Consider the following 23965-nt stretch of genomic DNA (forward strand, 5'->3'; position numbering starts at 1 on the left):
CGCTAGTCCTTTCCTGCTATCAGCAAAGGCCACAAAAAGTTGATCAGTTTTTCTGTGATCTTTTGTTCTATCCAAGTAAAATCTTAGTTGTCTGTGAACATCTAATTTGTGCAACATATACTCCATTTTGTTGGAGTGATTTTTGAAGAAGGTGGGTAATTCAATGGACTGATTAATATTGTTAATAGAACACACTTTAGGGAGGAAGGATGAATTAGTTCGAAGAGAAACTCTGTCAGAGTGAAAGATCAAATAAGGGTGCTTGATGGAGAGAGCCTGAAGCTCAGATACTCGCCTAGCGGAAGTAATGGCTACCAAAAAGAGAGTCTTCCAGGACAAAAATTTTAATGAGCAAGAAGAGGCAGGTTCAAAGGGGGGCAACATTAATTTAGATAACAACAAGTTTAGACTCCAAGGTGATGTAGGAGATCTGACTGGTGGTCTAATATGAAAAACCCCTTTTAAAAAGGCTTTACAAAGTCTGTGGGCCATAACAGGAGCCCCACATTCTTCCACATGGAAATTTGAAATGGCAGCCAATTGAACTCTTAGTGTAGCAGGAGAAGCACCTTGATGGAATAAGTCCGTTAAAAACTCTAATATTTTATTCAAAGGAGCTATAAAAGGATCCACTTGCTGTGTATTCGCCCAGAATACAAATCGCTGCCATTTACTAGAATATGTTTTAGTAGTGGAAGCTTTATGAGAAGCCACCAATATATTCCGAACTGCTGGCGAAAGAAGATCAGACCTGGCTAAGTTGGGAATTGGAGCAACCAAGCTGCTAGATGGAGGGACAGGAGCGCGTAATGGGGAGCCCCTGACGAGTGAGTCAATAGATCTGGCTCTGGGTCCCCGAATGCAGTGTGTCTTCAGGAAGGGAAACCAAATTTGACGAGGCCAGAATGGGGCAATGAGGATTATTGTCCTGTGTAGGTCCCTGGCTTTCTGGAGAAACTTTGATATCAGGGGAAATGGAGGAAATGCATACAGGAGTCCCGGGGGCCAATCGTGAATCAGTGCGTCCCTGGGGACTTCCCCTGGAGGGGGTAATAGGGAAAAGTAGCTCCTGCATTTGGCGTTCATTGGAGACGCAAACAGATCGCAGGAAGGCTGGCCCCACGTGCGAAAAATCCTTTTCGCCACTGACTGTTTTAGGGACCACTCGTGCGGTAACAGAATTGCTCTGCTCAGCCTGTCGGCTATGACGTTGGATGACCCCGGGATGTGCGTTGCTATTAGAAAGCGACCCGTGGACTCCGCCCACTGCCAGATTCTCATGGCCTCTCTGCATAGCTGATAGGACTTGGTTCCCTGCTTGTTTATGTACCAGACTACAGACATGTTGTCCATCTGAACTGCAATAGTTCCCAGAGGAAGAAGGGGAGCAAAGTGTTGCAACGCTAGAAACACTGCCCTCAACTCTAGAACATTGATGTGCAGATTGTACTCCAAATTGGTCCATTCGCCTTGGACTGTCTGTCCCTGAAAGATGCCCCCACCCTATCAGGGAAGCGTCCGTGGTCACCGTAACTGTAGGCGTGGGTAGCACAAATGGTCTCCCTTGGAAAGGTTGCACGTTTGAAGCCACCAGTTTAGATGTGTTTTGCATGTTTTCGTTATAAGAATCTCGTGTGTTAGAGGTAGTTGTTGAAACGACCATTGTGCAAACAGTAGCCATTGTAGGACTCTCATGTGCAGCCTTCCCAAGGGTATTGCAATAAGAGAGGCTGACATGAGTCCCAAAACCTTCAGTACCAGTTTTGCTGGAGATTTCCTTGACAAAAGTAGAAGACGATGTGAGTCTGAAGTGATAGTATCCTTTCTGGGGAAGTCTTAGAATTAACTGACGGTGTTTAATTCTGCTCCTATGAACAAGATATTTTGTGATGGCTGAAGCAAGGATTTTCCAAGTTTACGGAAATTCCTAGGTGAACACACAGTTGAAGAGTAAAGTCTCTGGCCTGTAATAGTTGATGCTGGGTGGTGGCAGAAAGGAGCCAGTCGTCCAGATACGGAAACACCTGGAATCCTTGGCGTCTCAAGTGAGACGCTACCACTGCCATGCATTTGGTGAAGACCCTGGGGCTGAGGTCAGACCAAAGGGCAGGGCTCGAAATTGAAAGTGACTGGCCCCCAGCCGGAAGCGCAAATGATCTCTGGATGCCCTGGCCATTTTGATGTGGTAGTATGCATCTTCTAGATCTATTGAGCACATCCAGTCGTCCTTCTGTAAGAATGGAAGGATCGATTGAAGCGTGACCATTCGAACTTTTCTTTCCTGACGAAGGTATTGTGGTAGCTTAGGTCCAGGATGGGCCTCCAGTCCCCTGTTTTCTTTGGAACTAAAAGAACCTTGAGTAAGTCCCGAATCCTTGCTGGTCCGCTGGGACTGGTTGGATGACTCTTTCTTAGCAGCTTTGAAATTTCTATAGCTGCTGGCTCTCGCAGATGGGGCGGTACATCTGGGAGTCTTTTCTTTGGGATGGGATGGGATAGAAAGGGTATGTTGTAACCTCTGGTAACCACGCTTTTTACCCACTTGTCTGTAGTTATATTTTGCCAGGCCTGAGGGTATAAAGCTAAGCGACCCCCGACTGCCTCCAGAGCAGGACAGTCGGGCCTCCTCTCAGGAGTGCTGGAAAGGTTTACCAGGGAGTGTATCCCTGTCACCTTGATGTTGCGGACCCCCTCTGCTGCCAGGGCGGCGTCTTCCACCTCTGCCCCCTTCTCTGCCTCTAGAAGGGGCATCTCCCTGTGTGCCTGGGAAAGATCCTTGGGGTTTTCGAAACCACATTTTTCCACCACGTTGCCCTTTGGGGTATGGTCTGGTTGGGGTGGAAAAACGGACTCCGACAGCAGACAGAGTCTTTCCCTCCTGTTCACACCAGGTAAGGGTCTCCTTTACTTTGGGGCCAAAGAGAGTGGCACCGTCAAATGGGGCGTTAGTAAAGGAAGACTTGAAGGCTTCCGCAAAAGAACATAAGCGCATCCAGGATTGTCTACGAAGAGCAATCGCTGAAGCTGCTGCCCTACTCGAACCTTCGGCTGCGTAGGAAATCAGCCTCATGGACGAGTTAACAATGGATGTAAGGGTATTAAGTTGCGCTGTCACTTTCTCTGAGACAGCCGCATCTGTAGTACCCTGGAGGGTATCTCCCAACTCTTTGACTAGATCCCTCTGTAGACGTGTAAAATGGGTCAAATAGTTCAGGGATCGCATGGAAAAAGCCGCTGAACTAAAATGCGCTTCCCGCACCTATCCATCGTCCTAGAATCTTTATTAGGGGATGGACAGATGAGGAAGACTCCGACATCTCCTTTTCGTGGCCGCTGCCACCACCATAGCGTCCACTGGAACTCCTTTTGTTAAGTAGGTCTTGTCCTGAGGTGCCGTGATGTATTTATTAGGTTTCCTTGGGACTGGTTCCACTGTGTCAGGAGCCTCCCACGCCCTTCGAGCAATTAGTTCCATTAATTCGTCGAAGGGCGGAGTGACCCAGGAGGAAGAAGGGCGAGCACCAAATGCCTTCAGCAAAACTGACTCATCCTCAGAAGGGGGAAGGGACTGCCAGTCACCTCTCTGTTTCAGGATCTCCAATATGTCCGAAAAAGAGACATCTTCTGAAGGTGACTTCGGGGACCCTTCTGACTCATCTAAGTCAGTATCAGATGTCAAGGACTCTTGTGGAGAATCCAAGTGTCTCCTCTTACACAATCTTTTCCTAGGGACTTCTTCGTGGGGAGCATCCGAAGAAGCCTCCGAGGAAGAGGGGGCACCCTCCAGGGGTGGCTGAGACACTGGTGCTCGACGCTTGGATGTGGCCGTGGGTGCAGAGGAGGATAACGGCCCTTTATGGGGAGGAGAGGTTGCTTCCACTGATGTGGTTGTCTGGGTAGACAACACCTTCCTCATTAGGTCGAACGCCCCCGGGTCCCGCATCGAAGAATCCCCCGGTTCCGAAGAAATGGGAAGAATCCCAAGGACAGATCGTCGGCTCCGAGACTCTGGTATCGGGTCCGACGGAGTCGAGGTGAGAGGAACAGACCGAGAAAGAGACGGTTCTGGACCCGAGGGCTCCACAATCAGAAGATCAACCTCTTCCGGCTCCAAAGACTGAACAGGTCTCGGAGGAGGAATGGATGGAGACACTGGGAGGCCTTCAAGCTTCGACACCAACTGGGTGGAAACTGAAATAAGTTTGGACAGGGCCGAATGCTCCAATAACTTCTGCACCACACGATCCACATCGACATCGGAGAGTTTGGAAGAACGGGTCGAAGGAACCGAAGACGGAGCCGACCTCAATAAGTTCGAAGGAGGGAGCTCCATCACCGGTTCCAAGACTCGAGGCTCAGGAACCGACACCAGTTGAACACTCGGCCCCGAAGTCTGTGGAACCGGTGATCTAACTTTTGCTGAAGAGCTCGGAGCCGATGACTTGGGCTCCGACGTCTTCGATTCCTTAGAGGATTTTGATGCCTGGTCAGAAGCATCCAGAGCCTCCTGAAAAGAAGGTTTTAATAAACCTCTGTCCATGAGTTTCCTGCGCCTATCTGTCATGACCCTCCCACTAAAAGAGTGACAGATAGAACAGTCCTCCTGTAAGTGGAGAGGGCCAAGGCAGTAGACGCAGGAACTATGGTTGTCAGTCACTGACATTTTCTGGCCACACTGACAACGCTTAAATCCTGATTTTACCTTATCAGACATTTTACAAGAAAAAGACAAGTCCAGTATAGTAGTCAAATCCGAAAAATTAGTGTCAAATCCGATTTAAATGTCGAGTCCGGTTCAAATTTAAGAAGGGTTGGTAGGCCCCGAAAAACTCTAACCGATTAATAAGATTAACGGTACCGAGAAATTAACCCACTCAACACACAAACACTCAGTATATCAAATTATTCTTTCTAGTATCAAATAGAACAAATATATCCAATAAAATATAACAAAATAAGTTATATCTTAACTTCAGATGCTCGAGCTAGCTCCCAGCGATGCGAACGCAGCAGCGGCAAACTAGATCTGAAGTAAAGGCAGAGGGGGATTGTGGGTATTAGATTGTCTCGAGCTTCTTCTCGATGCAGAGCTTGCAAGCGGCCGGCACGGAGCCGAGGATCGGCTCCAAACCCATGTGTAAGAACAAACGGCGAGATTGAACACTATCACGTCTGAATTTTAGAGGACTGTATTGGTTAGATGGAAGGGATTAGAAAGGGATGTTTCTGCTTTAATAGTGAATTATTTGTTTGACAGGTAGTCTATGAACCATGATCTGTTTGACAGATAGTCTGTGAACCAAAGTGAGAACTTTTGACTGATTCTGGTTATTATATGGTTATCTCAGAGAAGGTTGTGGCCTACAAAATAAAAATAATTGTATAATCTATAAACATATTGCTTGCAAGATTACCTTTGTCTATATTTAGTGGAATTTCATTGGTTAAAAGTCTGGATGGCAGTGATGATATTTTCCCTGTCCAAAATCCATGTTAATTTCTGGAAAGTAACACAGTTTTGTGCATACATAGTCGGTTGGTTGTAAAATATTTTTCCCAGCTTACCTTAAGTGTAAGAAGTATGCACTACACAACTACACACACCGTTTTGCTCTTCTGCTGGTATTTCTAATCTTCATTTTACAGGGATATTTCCGGTCCTTGTTTGCTGAAGCTGAGTTTCTCTTCATTTTTCTTGAGGACCCTGAATTCCCACTGCTCTCTAGTCATTTCCCTCCTCCATAAGTAGCTGTTGCTCCCCGCATAGGTTTTGTCATTGCCCTGCCTCCCTGCTCGTGTCCAGCAGTGTTGTCACTTTGGACACTGATCAGTGCTGCACTTCACTCCCATGTAGCTCCTTGACCTCATGTGTCCTTTTCTTGTCAATATCCTCAGGTGTTTCTCTATTTCTCACCCAGCTCTAGGGTGCATGGCTTATTCTGTGCAGCAGCTGCCTCACAGCCCACCCCACCCCCTCTATTCATGTCATGCCCCACATCTGTGTTGTGCACCTTTTTTGCCTCTGTGTTAACCTACCTGGAGATTTTGCTTAACAGTAACATTATACACATACATATCCTCACCAACAAAACCATTTATCTGCTTATCAACAGTCTTGTAAAACACTGTTGCAAGCATGTGCAAGTCTGAACTCACCAGCAAATCTTTCTTGGTTCCGACCAGAAAGATGGAACATGATCCAGGTTCATTTTCATTCAGTGCGTCCTCAAGCCACTGCCTGGTACAAGGAAAGGGACAGTTAACAATACCTTAGTTAGTCTTTAGACAATACTTAATGCAAAGAAGGGTAAAGCAACTACAAACAAATTATTAGTTGCTAAACAATGTCTGTCACAAAGGACAGGAGAGTATGTATAAACACAGAGTCAATCTCTAGCCAATGCCTGGCACAAAAGAAAGGGTCAGTAGTTATAAACCCAAGTGCAGTCTCTAAACAGTGATTGGCACAAAGGGCCAGTGATTACAGTGGTACAGGTCAACTGTTATAGCTTGCAGAATAACAGGGTTACTGCTCAGTGATAGACTGGTAATGCAGGGAGTTAATATCTCATGAAGTGATGGCAGTCGCATACAACGGTGAAGAAATGCAAAGACTGTGCACAGTAAATTATAATTTATGTACTTACCATAACTTGGTATCATTGTTGTCTTCTTTCATTTCTCCTCATGGCTGGGTTTTGGATCTGACTCGGCTTCATTTTTTTTTTACAGACTAGGATCCAAGCCTCGAGCTCCTCCCACATCCCATAATGCATTGTCCTCTGTCTAACTCCCTCAGATCGGGTTTGCTGCCCAAATAGCAGATAGAGAGCAGAGAAAGAAAAGAAGGAAGTATACATCAAGAACTAGAGTCTCAAAACCAGGAACATCAGTTCCGAAAAAGTTCTCTCCAGGTTTTCTAGAGCACTAGATGGGGGGATGGCTGGGAGTGAAGATGAGGAGGAATGAAAGAAGACAACACAGATACCAAGTTATGGTAAGTACATAACTTATAAATCTGATGTTGTCTCTAATTCCTCCTCATGGTTGGGTAGAGTCCCCAGCTATACAACACCTGGGTGGTCTCAAGGAAGGATATGCTGGAGCACTGCCAAACCAAAGGAAGTTCTGCTTCTGGAAACAATGTCTAATTTGTAAAGCAAGACAAAGGTATGAGCTTTTGACCAAGTGGCTGCAGCACAGATATCATCTATGGATGCTCTGGAAGAAAAGACAGATGAGGAGGACACAGAACTAGATGAGTGAGTGGACCTTAGGAGGACGCGGTAGCTGTAATCCATTCTTCATATAAATCAAGACGATACTGTCTGTTATCCATTTGGCAACAGTAACGTTTGAAACCACCTGACCAAAATGGCTATGAGAGAATGGCACAAATAACTGTTCCGATTTTCAAAAAGATTTCGTCTTGTGAAGATAAAAACAAACCTGCCAGTGAACATCAAGCAGATGTAACAAATGTTCTCCTTCATTAGAGAAATTTATATGGTCTGGTCTGGTTAAGGTTGGACTCTGTAGCTACCCTGGCCTTGAAAGAGGGATTAGTAGGAAAAGGCACCCTAACTTTGTGGAAAATAATGTAAGGAGGTTTAGAAGACAAGTCCTGAATCTCAGAAATTCTTTTTGCTGACGTGATGTTGATGACAAAGACTGTTTTCCATGAAAGAAACTTTAAGTCACAATCACTGGCTGGTTCAAAAGGTTTTTAAGTTAAGCCTTGTAAGACGATAGTGAGATCCCATGGTGGGGAAGGATCTTTGATTGGAGGCGTGAGGAGGAAGATCCCTTTCAAGAAGGCCTTGCACAGTTTGGAAGTTGTAGGGGAATTGAAAATATTATGTGAATGAAAGTTAGAGATGGCTGCCAACTGAAGTTTGATGGTAGCGAAGCTGGCTCCTTCTTTGAAAAGGGAAGCAGGAAAGAGAAGGATAGCTGAACTTGGAGCTGAAAAAGAGTCAGTGTTCTCTTTAGAGGCCCAAAAGACAAATCTCTTCCATTTAATCCCATACACTTTCCTGGTACTCGGTTTTTGGGAGGCTAGAATAATGTCTTGGACAGGCGAAGCAAGCCTGGACCTTCGAACAATCACTGGAAGTGACGGAAATGAAGCAATCAATTTGAGGGATATCAGATTGGGGTGAAAAAGGAGGTCCTATTTGGGTTCCAGTATTCATTGAAGATATTTCAGATGAGACCAGAGGAAGGGGAACCAAATCTGACGAGGTCAACAGGGGACAATGAAGATTACCAAGGGCTTCAGATGCTTTGCTTTCTGAAGAAACTTTGGGATCAAGGGTAGTGGGGGATAAGCATAGAGGAGACCAGGGGGTCAATTGTGAACCAGAGCATCCCTTGGGGACTCCCCTGAAAAGGGGGGGGGGGGTTAGAGCAAAGTAGTTGTTGCACTCGTTGTTTTGGGGGGATGCAAACAAGTTGCAGCAAGGTTGGCCCCAGTGGCTGAAGATCATGCCCGCTACTGATTGGTTGAGAGACCACTCATAAGGGGTCAGAACTGACCTGCTCAGCTTGTCTGCTAGGACACTGGATTTTCCCAGTATGTGAGTTGCAAGCAGAAAACTGTCAGAACACATCGCCCATTCCCAAACCCTCATGGCCTCTCTGCACAATGGGTAAGAACAGGTTCCTCCTTGTTTGTTGATGTACCACACTACTGACATGTTGTCCATGTGAATCCCAATAGTTCCTAGAGGGAGAATGTCCTGAAAGTCTTGCAGTGTAAGGAGGGCCACTCTCATCTCCAGAACATTGATAATGCAACTTGGTCTCCATGTGAGACCACGTGCCTTGGACCATCTTTCCCTTGAAATTCCAACCTCACCCCAACTGGGAAGCATCTGTGGTCACAGTGGCTGAGGGGAAGGAAGGAGGAAGGGCCTGCCTCTAGTCAGGTCATCTGACAGCAACCACCCCTGAAGATGCCTTCTGCAAATTGAAGTCAATCTTATAGGAACAGATAGAGAAAGGTAGAGTATAGACCATTGAGCAGCCAGGGTCCATTGAAGAGCTCACTTAAAATATCTTGCAAGAGAGAGACTAAGGTGATGACAGCTGCCATAGATCCTAGAGCCTGAATTACTAACCTTGCCAGTGAGGAAGACTGGTTTAGGATGGCTCGAACATGATATCTCAAGTTAAACGCAATGAGTGGGTAGAACCGCAATCAAATTCACTGTGTCCAAGGCAGCTCCAATGAATTCTAAACTCTGAACCGGGAATGGGTTTGACTTTATCAGGTTTATCATGATACCCAGATGATTGGCAAGGTTGAAAAAGTAATCCCTGACCTGGAGAAGTCGATGTCTGGTTGGGGCAGTGAAAAGCCAGTCATCCAGATATGGAAACAAGCAGAGTCCTTGCAGTCTCAGGTGACCTGCGACTACTGCCATGCATTTTGTAAACACCCAGGGGGCTATGGTGAGTCCAAAGAGCAGAGCACTGAATTGAAAATGACTGGCTCCCAGACGGAAGCGCAGACATCTTCTGGAGCATCTGTCTATTTTGATGTTATAGTACGCATCCTTTAAATCCACTGAGCACATCCAATCATCCTGTCATAGCAGTGGTAGAATGGACTGAACCATCACCATTTGGAATGTCACCTTTTTTATAAGCAAATTCAATCTGCTTAGATCCAAAATGGATTGCGGGTCCCCAGTTTTCTTTGGCACTAAAAAGAAACAAGAGTAAGTTCCAAATCCTCTTTGTTCGGTCAGGACCTCTTGGATGACTCTTTTTTTGGAGTAGATTTAGAATTTCTGCTACTGTGTACTCCCTCTAACAGGGTGGAACTTCAGGGAGTCTCTTTGACCTTTCTGGTGGAAAAAGGAGCAAAGGAATGCAATAACCTCTGGATATAATCTTTAGCACCCATCTGTTTTGTGTTATCTCGGTCCAGGCAGTAGGGTGCAGAGAAAATTACCCCCCAACTGCCTCCAGAGATGAGCAGTCGGCAATGCTTTAGAAGTGCTGATAGGGTCTATCAGAGAAAGGCTCCATGAAGCCCTGATTCTGCGGACCCCCTCTGCCCCTGGGGCAGCATCTCCTACTAAAACTTCCTCCTCTGCCTCTAGAGGAAGGATCCCCGTGCTGATCTTGGGAAAAGCCCTAAGATTTTCAGAACCAGGTTTTCTTTCCGTTGCACTGGTTTCTAGAAAAGGTGTGCTGAGGAGTTGAAAACATGACCCTGACAACAAATAAGGTCTACCCTTCTTGCAAACTGCAGGTTAGGGTCTCTTTGACTGATGGACCAAAAAGGGAGGATTAATCAAACAGAGCATTGACAAAGGACATCTTAAAGGGTTCCATGAAATCATAAAGCCTCATCCAGGCATGTCTGCAAATAGCAATGCCTGAGCCAGCTGCCCATGAAGCACCCTCCATGGTATGGGAGATAATCCTCATGGAAGAATTGGCCAAGGACGAAAGAGTTATCAGTCGGGGAAAGACCTTCTTGAAGTCCTCCTCTGACATGATCTCTGCCAGGAAATCTGAGAGTTCCTTTACCAGTTCCCTCTGTAATCAAGTAAAGTGTGCCAGGTACTTGGCTGAGGCATAAACTCGCTTGCCAAACCTGTTCATAGCTTTGAACTCCCTGTTCGGTGGATGAACAGTGGAGCTCTGTTCAGTTTGCTCCTTCTTGGTAGCTGCTGCCACAACCATGGCATCAACTAGAATACCCTTTGTCCAATATGGTCTGTCCTGAGGGGGAGATAAAAACTTACCTGAGCATTTGGGAATCGGTTTGATAAGAGTCCGGCTCCTTCCAGGCCTGGTGAGACATCAAATCTACAAGCTTGCCAGCCAGGGGGACCACCCAGGATGTAGACGGGCCCTTCCCAAAAGCCTGCAAAAACACAGACTCCTCCAAGGAAGAACGATGGGCTGACCCACCACCTCTCTGCCTCAGGATCTCAAAAATGTCCACAAATGAGACATCTTCCGGCGGTGATCCAGGGGATGCTTCAACCTCATTGAAATCTGTGTCTTCAGTGACAGATTCCAAGGGAGAGTCAATGTGCCTCATTTTGCACATCTTCTTACAAAGGATCTCCTCTGTGGGATGTTCAGAGAAGGTGTTAGAAGAGAAGGGCATTTCCTCTGGGGGAAGCATTTGGAGGCTAGTCTGGACTGGCTGACTCTGGACAGGTATGACAGGCTCAAGCCTCTGATCCAAGGGAAGTCAAAGGGAAGGGTTGTAGCTCAAAGAGGCCAGATCCCTATGGTAAGAGAAGGCCCTTTCTACAACTTGGAATGCCAAGGGACATTGTAAATTCCTCCCTAGTTCCACAGGAGCTGAAGCTAATGAAGAAGAGAGGGCAGGGATCCCTGAGCCCTGGGTACCAGGTAGAATCGGTCCTGAACTGTCCTGTACCGAAGCACCAAGAGGAAGACATGGCTTCAATATAGTTGGAGCTGAACCTCTCCCCCAGATCCGATGGGGACATCCCAAATCCGAGACCTGCTGCAATCAGATGACAATGGAGCAGAGAAAGTCAGGGCAACAGTCGGAGTGGAGGAAGGGTAACTCCTCATACTAGACCCCAGCTCTCTTGGTTTGCTACAATCCTGAGACTCTGATACCGAGGGACAGATCAGAGAAGGAGACTGAACTTGGAGGGAAACACTCGCAGAAGACCCCGACTGGATCTGAGTCTTGAGAATCTTTCTGATCATCCTGTTCATGTCAGCCTCTGAAAGGCTCCTAGAAGACCTGGATGAAGCCACTGATGGGGGCCTGGAGTGCCTAATGGGCATCTGCTGCTGTCCAAGAGAAGGAGCAGACTCAATGGCCAGCACTGGAGTTGGACCCCTAGCTGTTGGATCCGTAGTCTTAGGATATGAGGTGGAAGGAGTAGCTTCAGGAGAACTGGAAGTTAGATAAGAACAGGTTGGATCCAACGAGTGCTTGGGATCCACCGGAGCCAATGTGGGCCTAGGACCCAAGTCTGTCTGATCCGAAGGTCTCAGAACTTTGGAGGGTGGCTCCGAAGATGCCCTCGAGGACTTATGAGGGTGCCTTTTGGAATCAGATGATCCTGCCACACTCTTAGGGGGGGGGTTTGAGCCCCTAGAGAGGAACTTGAAGCAGGCAAGAGGCCCTTTAGGATCAACTTATTTCTGCGGTCGGTGATCACCCTGAGGTTGAAGCTCTAACACATAAAGCAAGCCAACCGCAGGTGTTCAGGGCCAAGACAATATACAGATAAGGAATGTGCATTGGAATGTGGGATCTTTCGGCCACATTCAGAGCACCTTTTAAAACCAGAAGTATTTTCAGACATATTGCCACTACAAGAAAAAGGGAGAGGTTAGGAGATGGCATAATGGTAAAGGTGTCTATCTTACAGTCACAAAGTGCAGGGTTTGATTCTCACCTTTGGGAAGCATGGCTACGCTCAAAAAGACCCCTTGAGGTTGTTAGCTTAGTAATTACCTATAGTGTGGTTGGGAGGGTGGCCTAATGGTTAAGGTGTTTGCCTTACACACAGAAGGTGCAGGGTTTGAGTCTCACAAGGGATAATTGGCTAGGCTTAAAATGGCTCGCAAGGGCAGTTAGTCTAGTACTAATCTATGAACCTATAACTAAAAACACCACATGATAACCACAGCAGAAAACACCACATCACAAAAAGAAAACAGAAACATACAAAACTACCACTTTTTTTTTTTTTTTTGCACTAACCATAACAGTAACAACAGCTGGAAGGGGGGCCTAAAAGCAATGGCTAGAAGAGGAAAAGCACGGGCAAAAACTAACTGCCAAGCTATAAGAAAAGGGACAAGATTCTAGACTTACGCAACAATGGAAGGAGAGGAAAGGAACATAAAAATGCACTTATCTGAGGAAAAAAAAACAGAATAAGAAGATAGCAATCGTACTGGAAACACTCAACAAAAGCTCAAGACTCTGTAACCATGTCTGACACTGCCGGTGGCAAATGAAATCTGAGGGAGTTAGACAGAGGACACTGCAATATGGGAAGTGGAAGGAGCTCGAGACCTGGATCCTAGCCTGTAAAAAATGTGGCCAAGTCAGATCCAAGGGTCGGATCTGTAACCCCACCATGAGGAGGAATGAAAGAGACAACATCAGATCAAATGTCATGTACTGGTTATCATGTCAAATATGGATAAGTAGGCCAGTCCTCATCAACCAACAGGACTAAAGCCTCAGGCTTACCTTTAGACACCATCTGAAAAGTTCTCAGGGTACAAGTCCCTGCCATTTTACCCATAAAGCTCTGCCAAGAAGTTTACTCGTTATATCTCTGAAATGTTGCAGCAAAGCATATCAGAAACAAATGCAGGGTCACCAAAATCCCTCTAGACAATGTCTATACTGAGAGAAGGGAAGGAAGGTTGGTACGTTGATAAGGAAGGGCCAGCATATCCAGATCTAACGTTATGGTAAGTCCACACCTTCTTTATCTCAAATGAAAAGGCTCTTCCTCATCAACCAACTGGACAGAGACTCAAGCTTATCCTTGTAGGAGGCATCCTGATGGGAGCTCACTCCTAAACACTGTTACCCCAGTGGAAGGCCTAGAATTACAGACTATATCTAACTTGAAGTGTCTTACAAAGTTATTCAGAGAAGATCAAGTGGCTGCTTCACAAATCCCGAAATGTCCATTCCTGAAAAGGGCTTGAAAAGTAGCCACTACACTGACCAAGTCAGCAATAGGCAAAGAAGACAGTAGTTTATTATGGCAATGATTTATTGTGTTTCATTACATGGTTTGATGCAAGCAGTCAAACACTTGGCAAAGTAAGTTTAGAAACACTGAATCACCTTTTTTTGAAAAAATATACAAACAATTTTCACTACATTCAAATCAATTTGGTTCTCTCCAAGAAGAATCTGAGCTGCCTTTGGACATCCCTAAAATGTAGCAAGTATTTGCCTCATTTGCATATATTTTGGTAGAACACAGATTAATAAACTGATTGAGATTTATATCAGTGACAACTCTAAGTATAAAGGAAAGGGGGTTTATATTAGATTCTCGAAGTTACTGAACTTCGAATACGATATGATCAACACCATATCGTCGAAGTCCAGTAACATCGAACACCTAATATAAACATCAGAAAAAGTAAAAAAATAGACCTACTTGCTTTAAGCAGGAGGGCAAGCCCCCTGGCACCCCCACACTCCCTGCTACTTAAATATTCCAACTCCGAGACTGCACTACATTGAAGTAAATGGAAATCTCCCTTTACGGAGAGTTCCGTTTACCTGTTCGATTTTCTGCGGTTTCGATGTTTACGTGTCGACAATGTCAGATTTGACATTATGAACATTCGCGATTCTGATATAGACCCAAGGAAAGGTTGTTTTACAAAGACAATCCATCCTTGTAGAACACCAGGTGTAGAGATCTGACACACAGCCTGTAATTCAGAAACTCTTGTGGCAGTAGTAATAGCCACCAGAAAAACTGTTTTCCAAGAAACAAATTTCATGTCCGCAGCAGCAGTTGATTCTAACAGATGACAAGTCAACTTCCCTTGAACAAAGCTGGATCATGAAACTGCCTCTAAGGAAATCCTTTCAAATGTTCAACAAATTCAATAAGTGTTTTAGAACTTTGACAAAAGCTTGAAGTTACTACCTGGTGCACTTTAACAGTGGAACAATTTAACCCAATATCAGGGTTCTGACAGAATTAGTGCAAAACTGCCACTGCTGGATCAGTGAAAAGACCCACACTTCTGAAAGTACTCCTTATACAGAAATATGTCTATTTACTTCTGTACGTTTTTCTACTACTGGCTCTCTGGATAGAAAAGAGAATTTCAACTACTCTGTCACAGTATGCATGTTTGGTGACGTTGGCCAGTTTTATTACTGGAACAAGAGCAACCATGTAGGAAAATGTTACGATGGTGAGCCCAATAAAGCTGCCAAAGTGTTTGTATATATTATACATTTGTAACACAGCCATTGCCATTTTAATACTAAGATTAGGTGTTGCCATTTTAATGCTGTATGTATATCCCCTAATGCATCGTGTTTCTAATCTAGAGTTAGTAAGGTGTGTGATGTTTCAAGTGTTAACATTGCTTCTGCTCAGCTACCATGTTATTACAAATTAAAGTTACTTATTTTCTCAATTAAAAGTGTGGCCTGAAAGTTCTGAAACTAACTACTAAGATAATGGGTTACCTGCAGTGTCAGAATCAGGATCATCACAAGGAGTGAAAACATAAAGAAATACTTTATCAGTTATAAAACCACACCACACCACCATGAGTGAAGCTGCAAGTTCTGAGCTGAATATGTTACTAATAAAAAGCCATTTTATTCCCCAAAGTCCTTGAATTACCAAGTTTCAAGTGTTCAGCCCAGAAAAAAAAAAACACATAATTCTTCAACAAAGATGAAATTTAATCCACCAGATCCACTGATTTCACAAAAACCCTTTGGCTGACCTGCCCAGAGTCAGAGGTTCACATGACTTCATGTGACGACTAAACTGGATAAAGAAACAGATGAAATTCAGGTAAATACTCAATTAGTTTTGATGAGGCATGAAGTGGAGGCCACATATACATCATTTTCATCTGCAAACAGCTAGAGCAGGAGCGGTCTTAGGTCAACTGGTGCCCTAGGCAAAAGGGCTCCATGGCGCCGCCCCACCACACCACCTGGTGGCCCCATCCTGGTCTATCTACACCAAATAAATACTGAAAAAGCTCCCCTGTGAGAGCAGCGTCCTAGGCAGCCGCCTAGCTGGCCTATGCCTAAGGCTGGCTATGAGCTAGAGTAATACATATAAGCCATGTAAACAAAAAAAATGCACTGTGTGAGGACGAAATGCACCGTACAACCGAGAACTTAATACCAGCTTTAATAAACGTTAAATGTTTGACAAACACCACGTTTTTCGTCACATAAATCAGACTTCATCAGACAAGTAATACAGTGATTAACACCCATATATATATATATATATATGCTGACCATTCATTTAAAATAACTAATGAAAATCAATTCAAAAATGCTCATGAATATGAATGAGTGTAAATGAACTTGGAATACATAACATTTAGAGAATCGAAATACGATAATTTGATTCCCAATAATATAAATATAAATACATTGAAATGTAGAACAATATATATGATTATGAATCAAATGCCTTGTAATAAAAAACTAATTACCATACTCATTAAAAAGTATGTATAATACAATGATGTGCTTCAAACAGCAATACTCCCATCTAGTGGTCAAAACCTGAATACACTAGAATATCATCATAGGTATTATACTCAGTGAATGAATAACCATAATAAATGTACTAAGATATATAAAATGTATAAATATTGAATATAAAATGTATGAGCAATAAATAATGATGTGATATAAATATATATATATAACAACCATAAATATATATATATATATATATATATATATATATATATATATATATAATGTATGAATACATAAATAATGTGTAATTTCATCCAATAAATATTATGAAAAACTTATTCATTTACATATAAAACCATGAGTAATAAAAGTATAAATTATTAGAACAGTAAAATATTGTAAATATTATAAAAATGTAATTATATAATTTTAAAATAAGACAAGATGTATGTGTATATATATATATATATATATATATATATATATATATATATACATATATATATATATATATATATATATATATACAGGCATGAAACATATGGCGTAACATAAATGTTGATTTAAACAAATATATATGTATAAAAATATATGACCCTGTTTCAAACCCATATGCAAATTGATGAGGAAATATTATAATCTAAAAAAATGAACTATACATTTTTTTTTATATATATACATATATGTATAAATGGATAAAGTGACATGAAGGGAAATAGATGTTACAATTTAGCTGCCTGGGACCCGGGAGATATTGTCATTCAACCCGGGGAATTTGTTTGCCTCCAAGACAATTTGCCAAAATAATTCCCTATATTCAATCTGAGTCTCCCATAGGCCACCTTTTTCATCCTTCACAACTTCCTCTAAAATGAAAAATTTATATTTCGCCAAGGGACAAATATTCAAATGTTTGTATAATGCATTATGTTCTTTCTTGTTTTTGATATCATTCAGGTGTTCATAAATCCTTCTTTTGATCTTCCTCTCAGTCTTCCCTATATAGAAGGCCAAGCAGATCTCACATAATGCAATATACACAACCCCGAAGGAATTACAATTGCTGTGTGTTTTGCCCACAATCTCTTTCTCTCTTGCTTGAATGAAAATTGTTTGTGAATTTATCATAAATGAGCATTGTGAACACATTCCGCAGGGATAGGTACCCCTAATTTTGGTACTTTTCTTCTTTACCTTATATTGAGCTGTCAGACAATATTTTATATTACGTCCCCTAATGTATATCCCCTAATGCATCGTGTTTCTAATCTAGAGTTAGTAAGGTGTGTGATGCTTCAAGTGTTAACATTGCTTCTGCTCAGCTACCATGTTATTACAAATTAAAGTTACTTATTTTCTCAATTAAAAGTGTGGCCTGAAAGTTCTGAAACTAACTACTAAGATAACGGGTTACCTGCAGTGTCAGAATCAGGATCATCACAAGGAGTGAAAACATAAAGAAATACTTTATCAATTATAAAACCACACCATGAGTGAAGCTGCAAGCTCTAAGCTGAATATGTTACTAATAAAAAGTCATTTTATTCCCCAAAGTCCTTGAATTACCAAGTTTCAAGTGTTCAGCCCAGAAAAAAAAACACATAATTCTTCAACAAAGATGAAATTTAATCCACCAGATCCACTGATTTCACAAAAACCCTTTGGCTGACCTGCCCAGAGTCAGAGGTTCACATGACTTCATGTGACGACTAAACTGGATAAAGAAACAGATGAAATTCAGGTAAATACTCAATTAGTTTTGATGAGGCATGAAGTGGAGGCCACATATACATCATTTTCATCTGCAAACAGATAGAGCAGGAGCGGTCTTAGGTCAACTGGTGCCCTAGGCCCTAGGCCCCACCACACCACCTGGTGGCCCCATCCTGGTCTATCTACACCAAATAAATACTGAAAAAGCTCCCCTGTGAGAGCAGCGCCCTAGGCAGCCGCCTAGCTGGCCTATGCCTAAGGCCGGCTATGAGCTAGAGTAATACATATAAGCCATGTATTAATAAACTCGATGACCAGTCCTGTGGTAAAAAAATAAATATGCAAAACAGCATGCTTCCATAGATGTGTACATGCAAGGGGTGAATGTGTTAAGGATTTTCTGAGCCGACTGTATGAACTGGATGAAAATTGTGGGAGTACTGGCACAAAAGATGAGACAGAATTGTGAATGGGCAGGCTGATGTAAGTGTCTCTGAAGTTACAATCTGAAGTTCTCTATCTTTATAGAAAACAATACAAATCACTAGTCAGGAAGAATTAAAGGGCAAAATGTTAATTTATATAAGGCAAATCATGTCTATGAGGTAAAATGCAAAGTTATGGCAACTTTAAAAGCAGGCATAATTCCAGCCGAACTACATGAATAGTGAGAAGCAGCGTAAGTGCAAGCCTGGCAAATGCACAAAGTGTGCTGCATGAGGCAGAAGTTTTAAGAGATATAAGAAACTGGAATATTTTACTGTTCTTGCAAGACAAAGCTAATTAAATAGGATTGTTTCTTAAAATGAAACAACAAAGAATGTGCAGAAAGCATTTTTGCTGGGTTCAGTCATTGCTGCGTCTGATGCTGAAGCAGACCGGCAAGTTAAATTTCCTATTCATGGAATTCAGCCGAGTTTCAACATTGCTACAAGATATGAAGTTACTGTGATATCATGTGCTACATATAGAAGTTTCTCCAAGCATCTGTATTTGCGTGAGGCGTAGACTGAAATTCATAGCCTTGCAGGCAAGCTTTGATGCACAGGCAAATTTCTAACTATGCCTGAGTGGCAAGGGCACAATGTTTGGGTTTTGGGTTTATGTGCTGGATGGTCCATATATAAATCTGCTCAGCACAGCTGTGGCATGTGAAATGAGCTTAATTCCAGAATAAATGAAGACAGTGTATGCATGGTTGGTGAATCTGGTCTGCTTAATTGTGAACCAATAAAAATTAAGCCAGCAGCAAAAGTTATTACATATGCTTTGGCCACACCCTGAAGGGGTCAATTTCCAATGTTGTCCAAAGTGCAGGTAGAACTTAAGTCAGCACAAAGCCTTGGCATTACTAAGACTGTAACAGAAATGATTAAATGGTGAGTTCCTGTGGTCTCAATAATTAAAATGTATGACAAAGTATGAATACGTGTTGATTTAAAAAAAGCTCACTGATGCAGTTGTGCATGAATGATTACAAGACATAGCACGCAATTGTGATAAAAAAAAAAACGTATTTCCAAAGTAGATCATAGCTCTCAGTGAGTCAGTGATAAATCTCAACAGCATCAGGGACAAATCTAGAACTAACTAGAAACAACCAAGGACAAAATTAAAATATTAATACTATTACATTGAAATACTGGCAGAATAAAAGAATGTGGATTAACATACACTTTCTAAAGAAAAAGAAGTGTAGAGCTCTAATTACTGATATTATTTATTAAGTGTAAATCACTAGATGGTTTCCAAACATCACCTGATTTAGGAGGGATTAACAGGGACAAGCTAAAATTTGAATCAAATTCAGGAATGTCCCTGAAAACCAGGGACAGTTGGGAGGTATATGGTAAATACCTCTAGTAAGGTTCTGGCGAAAACACCTTAGATAAGCAAAGTAAACTGACAATGTTCATTATTCATATGGGAAGGTTCATTTTAAATGGCTGCCATTTGGTGTAACATTAGCATCCAAAATCTTTAACCATAAAATGACTGATTTACTCACTGGGCTAAATTATGTTTTTGTTATGGATGACATCCTGTTTTTTAGTCTAGATTAAGAAATTTATGATTTGAGGTTACAGGAAATGCTGCAGACTAGTAAAAATTCTGGTCTAAAGCTAAACCAAGACACATTCTGATTTAGTAAAGCAGGGCTGCAATACTCTGGGCACAGCATAAGTACTAGTGGGACTCCAATCAGATGCGAGCAAGTTCAGAGTAACAGCTGAGTTACAAAATCCATCTTGTGTAAATGAGCTAAGACAAGCCCAAGGCATGAATAACTATTTAGGCAAGCTTACACCAGATCTGTCAACCATACCTCTCAAACTCTTAGCACACGAAATCTGGACAAAGCCATACATAATGGAGGGACAAAAACCCAAACAATTAAATGAGTTTTAAATACTGCACTTACAAACTTTGAAAGTTGATAGAATAATTGGTTATGTAGTAGCATGAATTTTCTGAAAGGTATGAAGCCTGAAACTCAAATATTTGTCATTATTTTCTGACTTCATTCCTCAATGAAAAAAAAAATATAAGGAGCACACAAAAAATGTAAGGGAAAAATGTGGACATTCTGCAAAAAATATGGACATTTGAGAGGCATGCTTTCGACTGTGCTTCATCCACTAACTCACTTGTTAAAGAAAGATGTTCCCTGGTCATTGGGACATGCTCAAGTCCAAGCATTCAGCAAAGGAAAAGGAATGCTGAGCACAACTGCAGTGCTAGTGGCCATATTGTTATTAAACCAGCAACAGTGAGTGCAGACAATAGCAACTGTGGCTCTAGATACATTAGCATGGCATACACCCTGCTGTCTGTTGCTCCACAATGTTAACAATGCTGAACAGAGCTATTTGCAAACCCCCAAAAAATGATGACCTGCAACTGTGGAAGCCTGTAAAAAATTCCCCTCATACCAGACAGGATTTGAGACCTTCCCACTCCAGACTGACCACCAAACATTAACTCTGCCAAGTAACTCCTACGACCTAGACAAAGTAGCATCAAGGTGCTGAAGAGTGTTAATGAAACTAAGAAGGTTCAATGCCAGAGCAATACATGTGCCTGGAAAATAACTAGCTTTGCAAATGTGTTAGGCATGTATAGGATTTCTGGGTAACTGTTACATGATACTGAAGCAGACATTGCTGCTTATGGGCAGGTCATAATAATGACTAGACCAGTGACTACCAGGACAGTAGATAAGCTTAGGTAAGCTATCCAAAATGACTAAAAGGTGCAAGATGTTATCCAACATGTGCAAAATGGATGTTCAAATGACTGGATACAAACCAAACAGATAATGTGTATAAGTACTGTACAATTTGAATGAAGTTCCCTGAACATGATGGCTTGTTGTTATATCAAGACAGAACTGGTGTCCGCACATGTACTATGTCACATATCCAAAAGTCAAACATCGAGGAGAAAGTCAAAACATCAGTGCAGTGGCCAACACAATGCACAAAATCGTGCACTCATCGCAGTGCTAAGTTAGATACCTAAAAGTAATCAAGGCTTTGTCAAAGAAGCCAAAACATTGTTGCAGTGGCCAATATAAGTAAAAATATGGTAAACCTGATATCCAAGTGATCTGTACTGTGTATAAACCATAGCAGAGACAACAGACTATTTTTTCGTAGAGGAAATTCCTCCTCAATTAACAGGTTAAGGAACTAAATCTTCATCAACAAGTAAAATAAGACACACTGGCATGATAGATTCATATCCCAATGCATCTCCCACTTCTGGGAAAAACTTACATGGCATGTTAAGAAGATTAGCACCCTTGCTACTTTTAAGTAAACCTAGACAATTAGATGGGCAGCCTCAAATTCTCCTCTGGACTATTTGCACTGGCCTCCTTGAGGCTGGAGGTAACTTCTGAACATTGGTCATTGGTTAGGCTTGTAATGGGCTGGAGGTACCTTCTGAACATGGGTTATTGACTAGGCTTGTAATGGGCTGGAGGTACCTTCTGAACATGGGTCATTAGCTACACTTGTAATGGGCTTGAGGTAATTTCTGAACATGAGTCATCGGCTAGGCTTGAAATGAGCTGCAGGTAACTTCTGAACATGGGTCATTAACTAGGCTTGTAATGGGCTGGAAGTAACTTCTGAACATGGGTCATTGGCTAGGCTTGAAATGGGCTGGAGGTAACTTTTGAACATGGGTCACTGGCTAGGCTTGTAATGGGCTGGAGGTAACTTCCGAACATGGATCATTAGCTACACTTGGAATGGGCTGGAGGTAACTTCTGAACATGGGTCATTGGCTATGCTTGTAATGGGCTGAAGGTAACTTCTGAATAAGGGTCATTAGCTACACTTGTAATGGGCTGGAGGTACCTTCTGAACATGGGTCATTGGCTAGGCTTGTAATGGGCTGGAGGTAATTTCTGAACATGAGTCATCGGCTACGCTTGTAATGGGCTGGAGGTAACTTCTGAACATGGGTCATTGGCTAGGCTTGTAATGGGCTGGAGGTAACTTCTGAATATGGGTCACTGGCTAGGCTTGTAATGGGCTGGAGGTAACTTCTGAACATGGGTCATTGGCTACGCTTGTAATGGGCTGGAAGTAACTTCTGAACATGGGTCATTAGCTACACTTGGAATGGGCTGGAGGTAACTTCTGAACATGCATCATTGGCTACGCTTGTAATAGGCTGGAGGTAACTTCTGAACATGGGTCATTAGTTACACTTGTAATGGACTGGAGGTACCTTCTGAACATGGGTCATTGGCTAGGCTTGTAATGGGCTGGAGGTAACTTCTGAACATGGGTCATTAGCTAGGTTTGTAATGGGCTGGAGGTAACTTCTGAACATGGGTCATTGGCTAGGCTTGCAATGGGCTGGAGTTAATTTCTGAACATGGGTCATTAGCTACACTTGTAATGGGCTGGAGGTAACTTCTGAACATGGGTCATTGGCTAGGCTTGCAATGGGCTGGAGGTAACATCTGAACATGGGTCATTAGCTAGGCTTGTAATGGGCTGGAGGTAACTTCTGAACATGGGTCATTAGCTAGGCTTGTAATGGGCTGGAGGTAACTTCTGAACATGGGTCATTAGCTAGGCTTGTAATGGGTTGGAGGTAATTTCTGAACATGGGTCTGAACCAGTATCATGGTTAGACAAAACAGATTGGCAATGATAATACAGATAGGTCACAGCAAGGCTTTCTCCAATTATAATAGCCAGAGAACTGGCCACCCTCAGAATATGGTTGGCAATCAGAAAGGGGTTTGAGGACAACTTGGCTTTCTCAATGAATTCTAGAAAAAGGGGAAAGTAGATAATGTGAAGTATTCCAAGGATCATTTCTGGATAACAGCATCCCAGGGCTCATCCCCCAGGGGAAAGATGAGGGAAAACAGCTTCATTTGGCATTGATTAGTGATGCAGACAGATCACAGCAAGGCTTTCTCTAATGATGACAGCCAGGGAAATGGTCTCTCCAGAATACGGTTGGTAATCAAAAAGTGGTTTGAGGTCATAACCCATTCCCATACTCTTTTTGCCTCTTGACAAAGGTTGTAGGAGCCACTTTTTCCTGATTTGTTTATGTACCAAACCACTACCTTGCTGTTAGTGTAGACATTATTCACACCTTCGGGCAGGAAGTCCTGGAAAGCTTATAATATTAGAAGAACTGCCTTCATCTCCAAAATGTTAATGTACAGAGTGACCTTTTTCTGTGACCATCCATATTCCTTGGACCACCTCTCTTTGAAAATGACTCCCCAGTATAGGGTGGAAACATCCATCGTAATGGGCATTACAGGAGTTGGGCCTTTAGAGATGGATTGTCCAGAAGTAGGCTTCCTGTGAAAGACCACCATCTCACGTGTTATTCAAAAGAGCTGGAAACCTTTAAATACTGCATCATTTAACCCATCAGCTAAGACCACTAAACTTTTAACCCCCTTTAAAGAATTCTTGTGTAATATGTGGCATTTGTAATCATGTAAACAGTTGCTGCCGTAATTCCCAAAGCTTTAAAGAATACTGACATGGGGACTAACAAGCC

At 42.7% G+C, this 23965-nt stretch overlaps 1 protein-coding gene across 1 annotated transcript in view; it reads right to left on the bottom strand.

Moving 5' to 3' along the window:
• RAB36 (RAB36, member RAS oncogene family) overlaps nucleotides 1–23965 on the bottom strand; it is a 522669-nt gene that overhangs the window by 211338 nt on the left and 287366 nt on the right. The window contains exon 8 of the mRNA XM_044068859.1: nucleotides 6157–6238. Within this exon, the coding sequence (XP_043924794.1) occupies nucleotides 6157–6238 (82 nt within the window). The remainder of the gene's footprint in view (nucleotides 1–6156; nucleotides 6239–23965) is intronic.

Source organism: Protopterus annectens, chromosome 4.part0 (genome assembly GCF_019279795.1).
Source record: "Protopterus annectens isolate FY-2018-M chromosome 4.part0, PAN1.0, whole genome shotgun sequence".
Classification (NCBI taxonomy): domain Eukaryota; kingdom Metazoa; phylum Chordata; order Ceratodontiformes; family Protopteridae; genus Protopterus; species Protopterus annectens.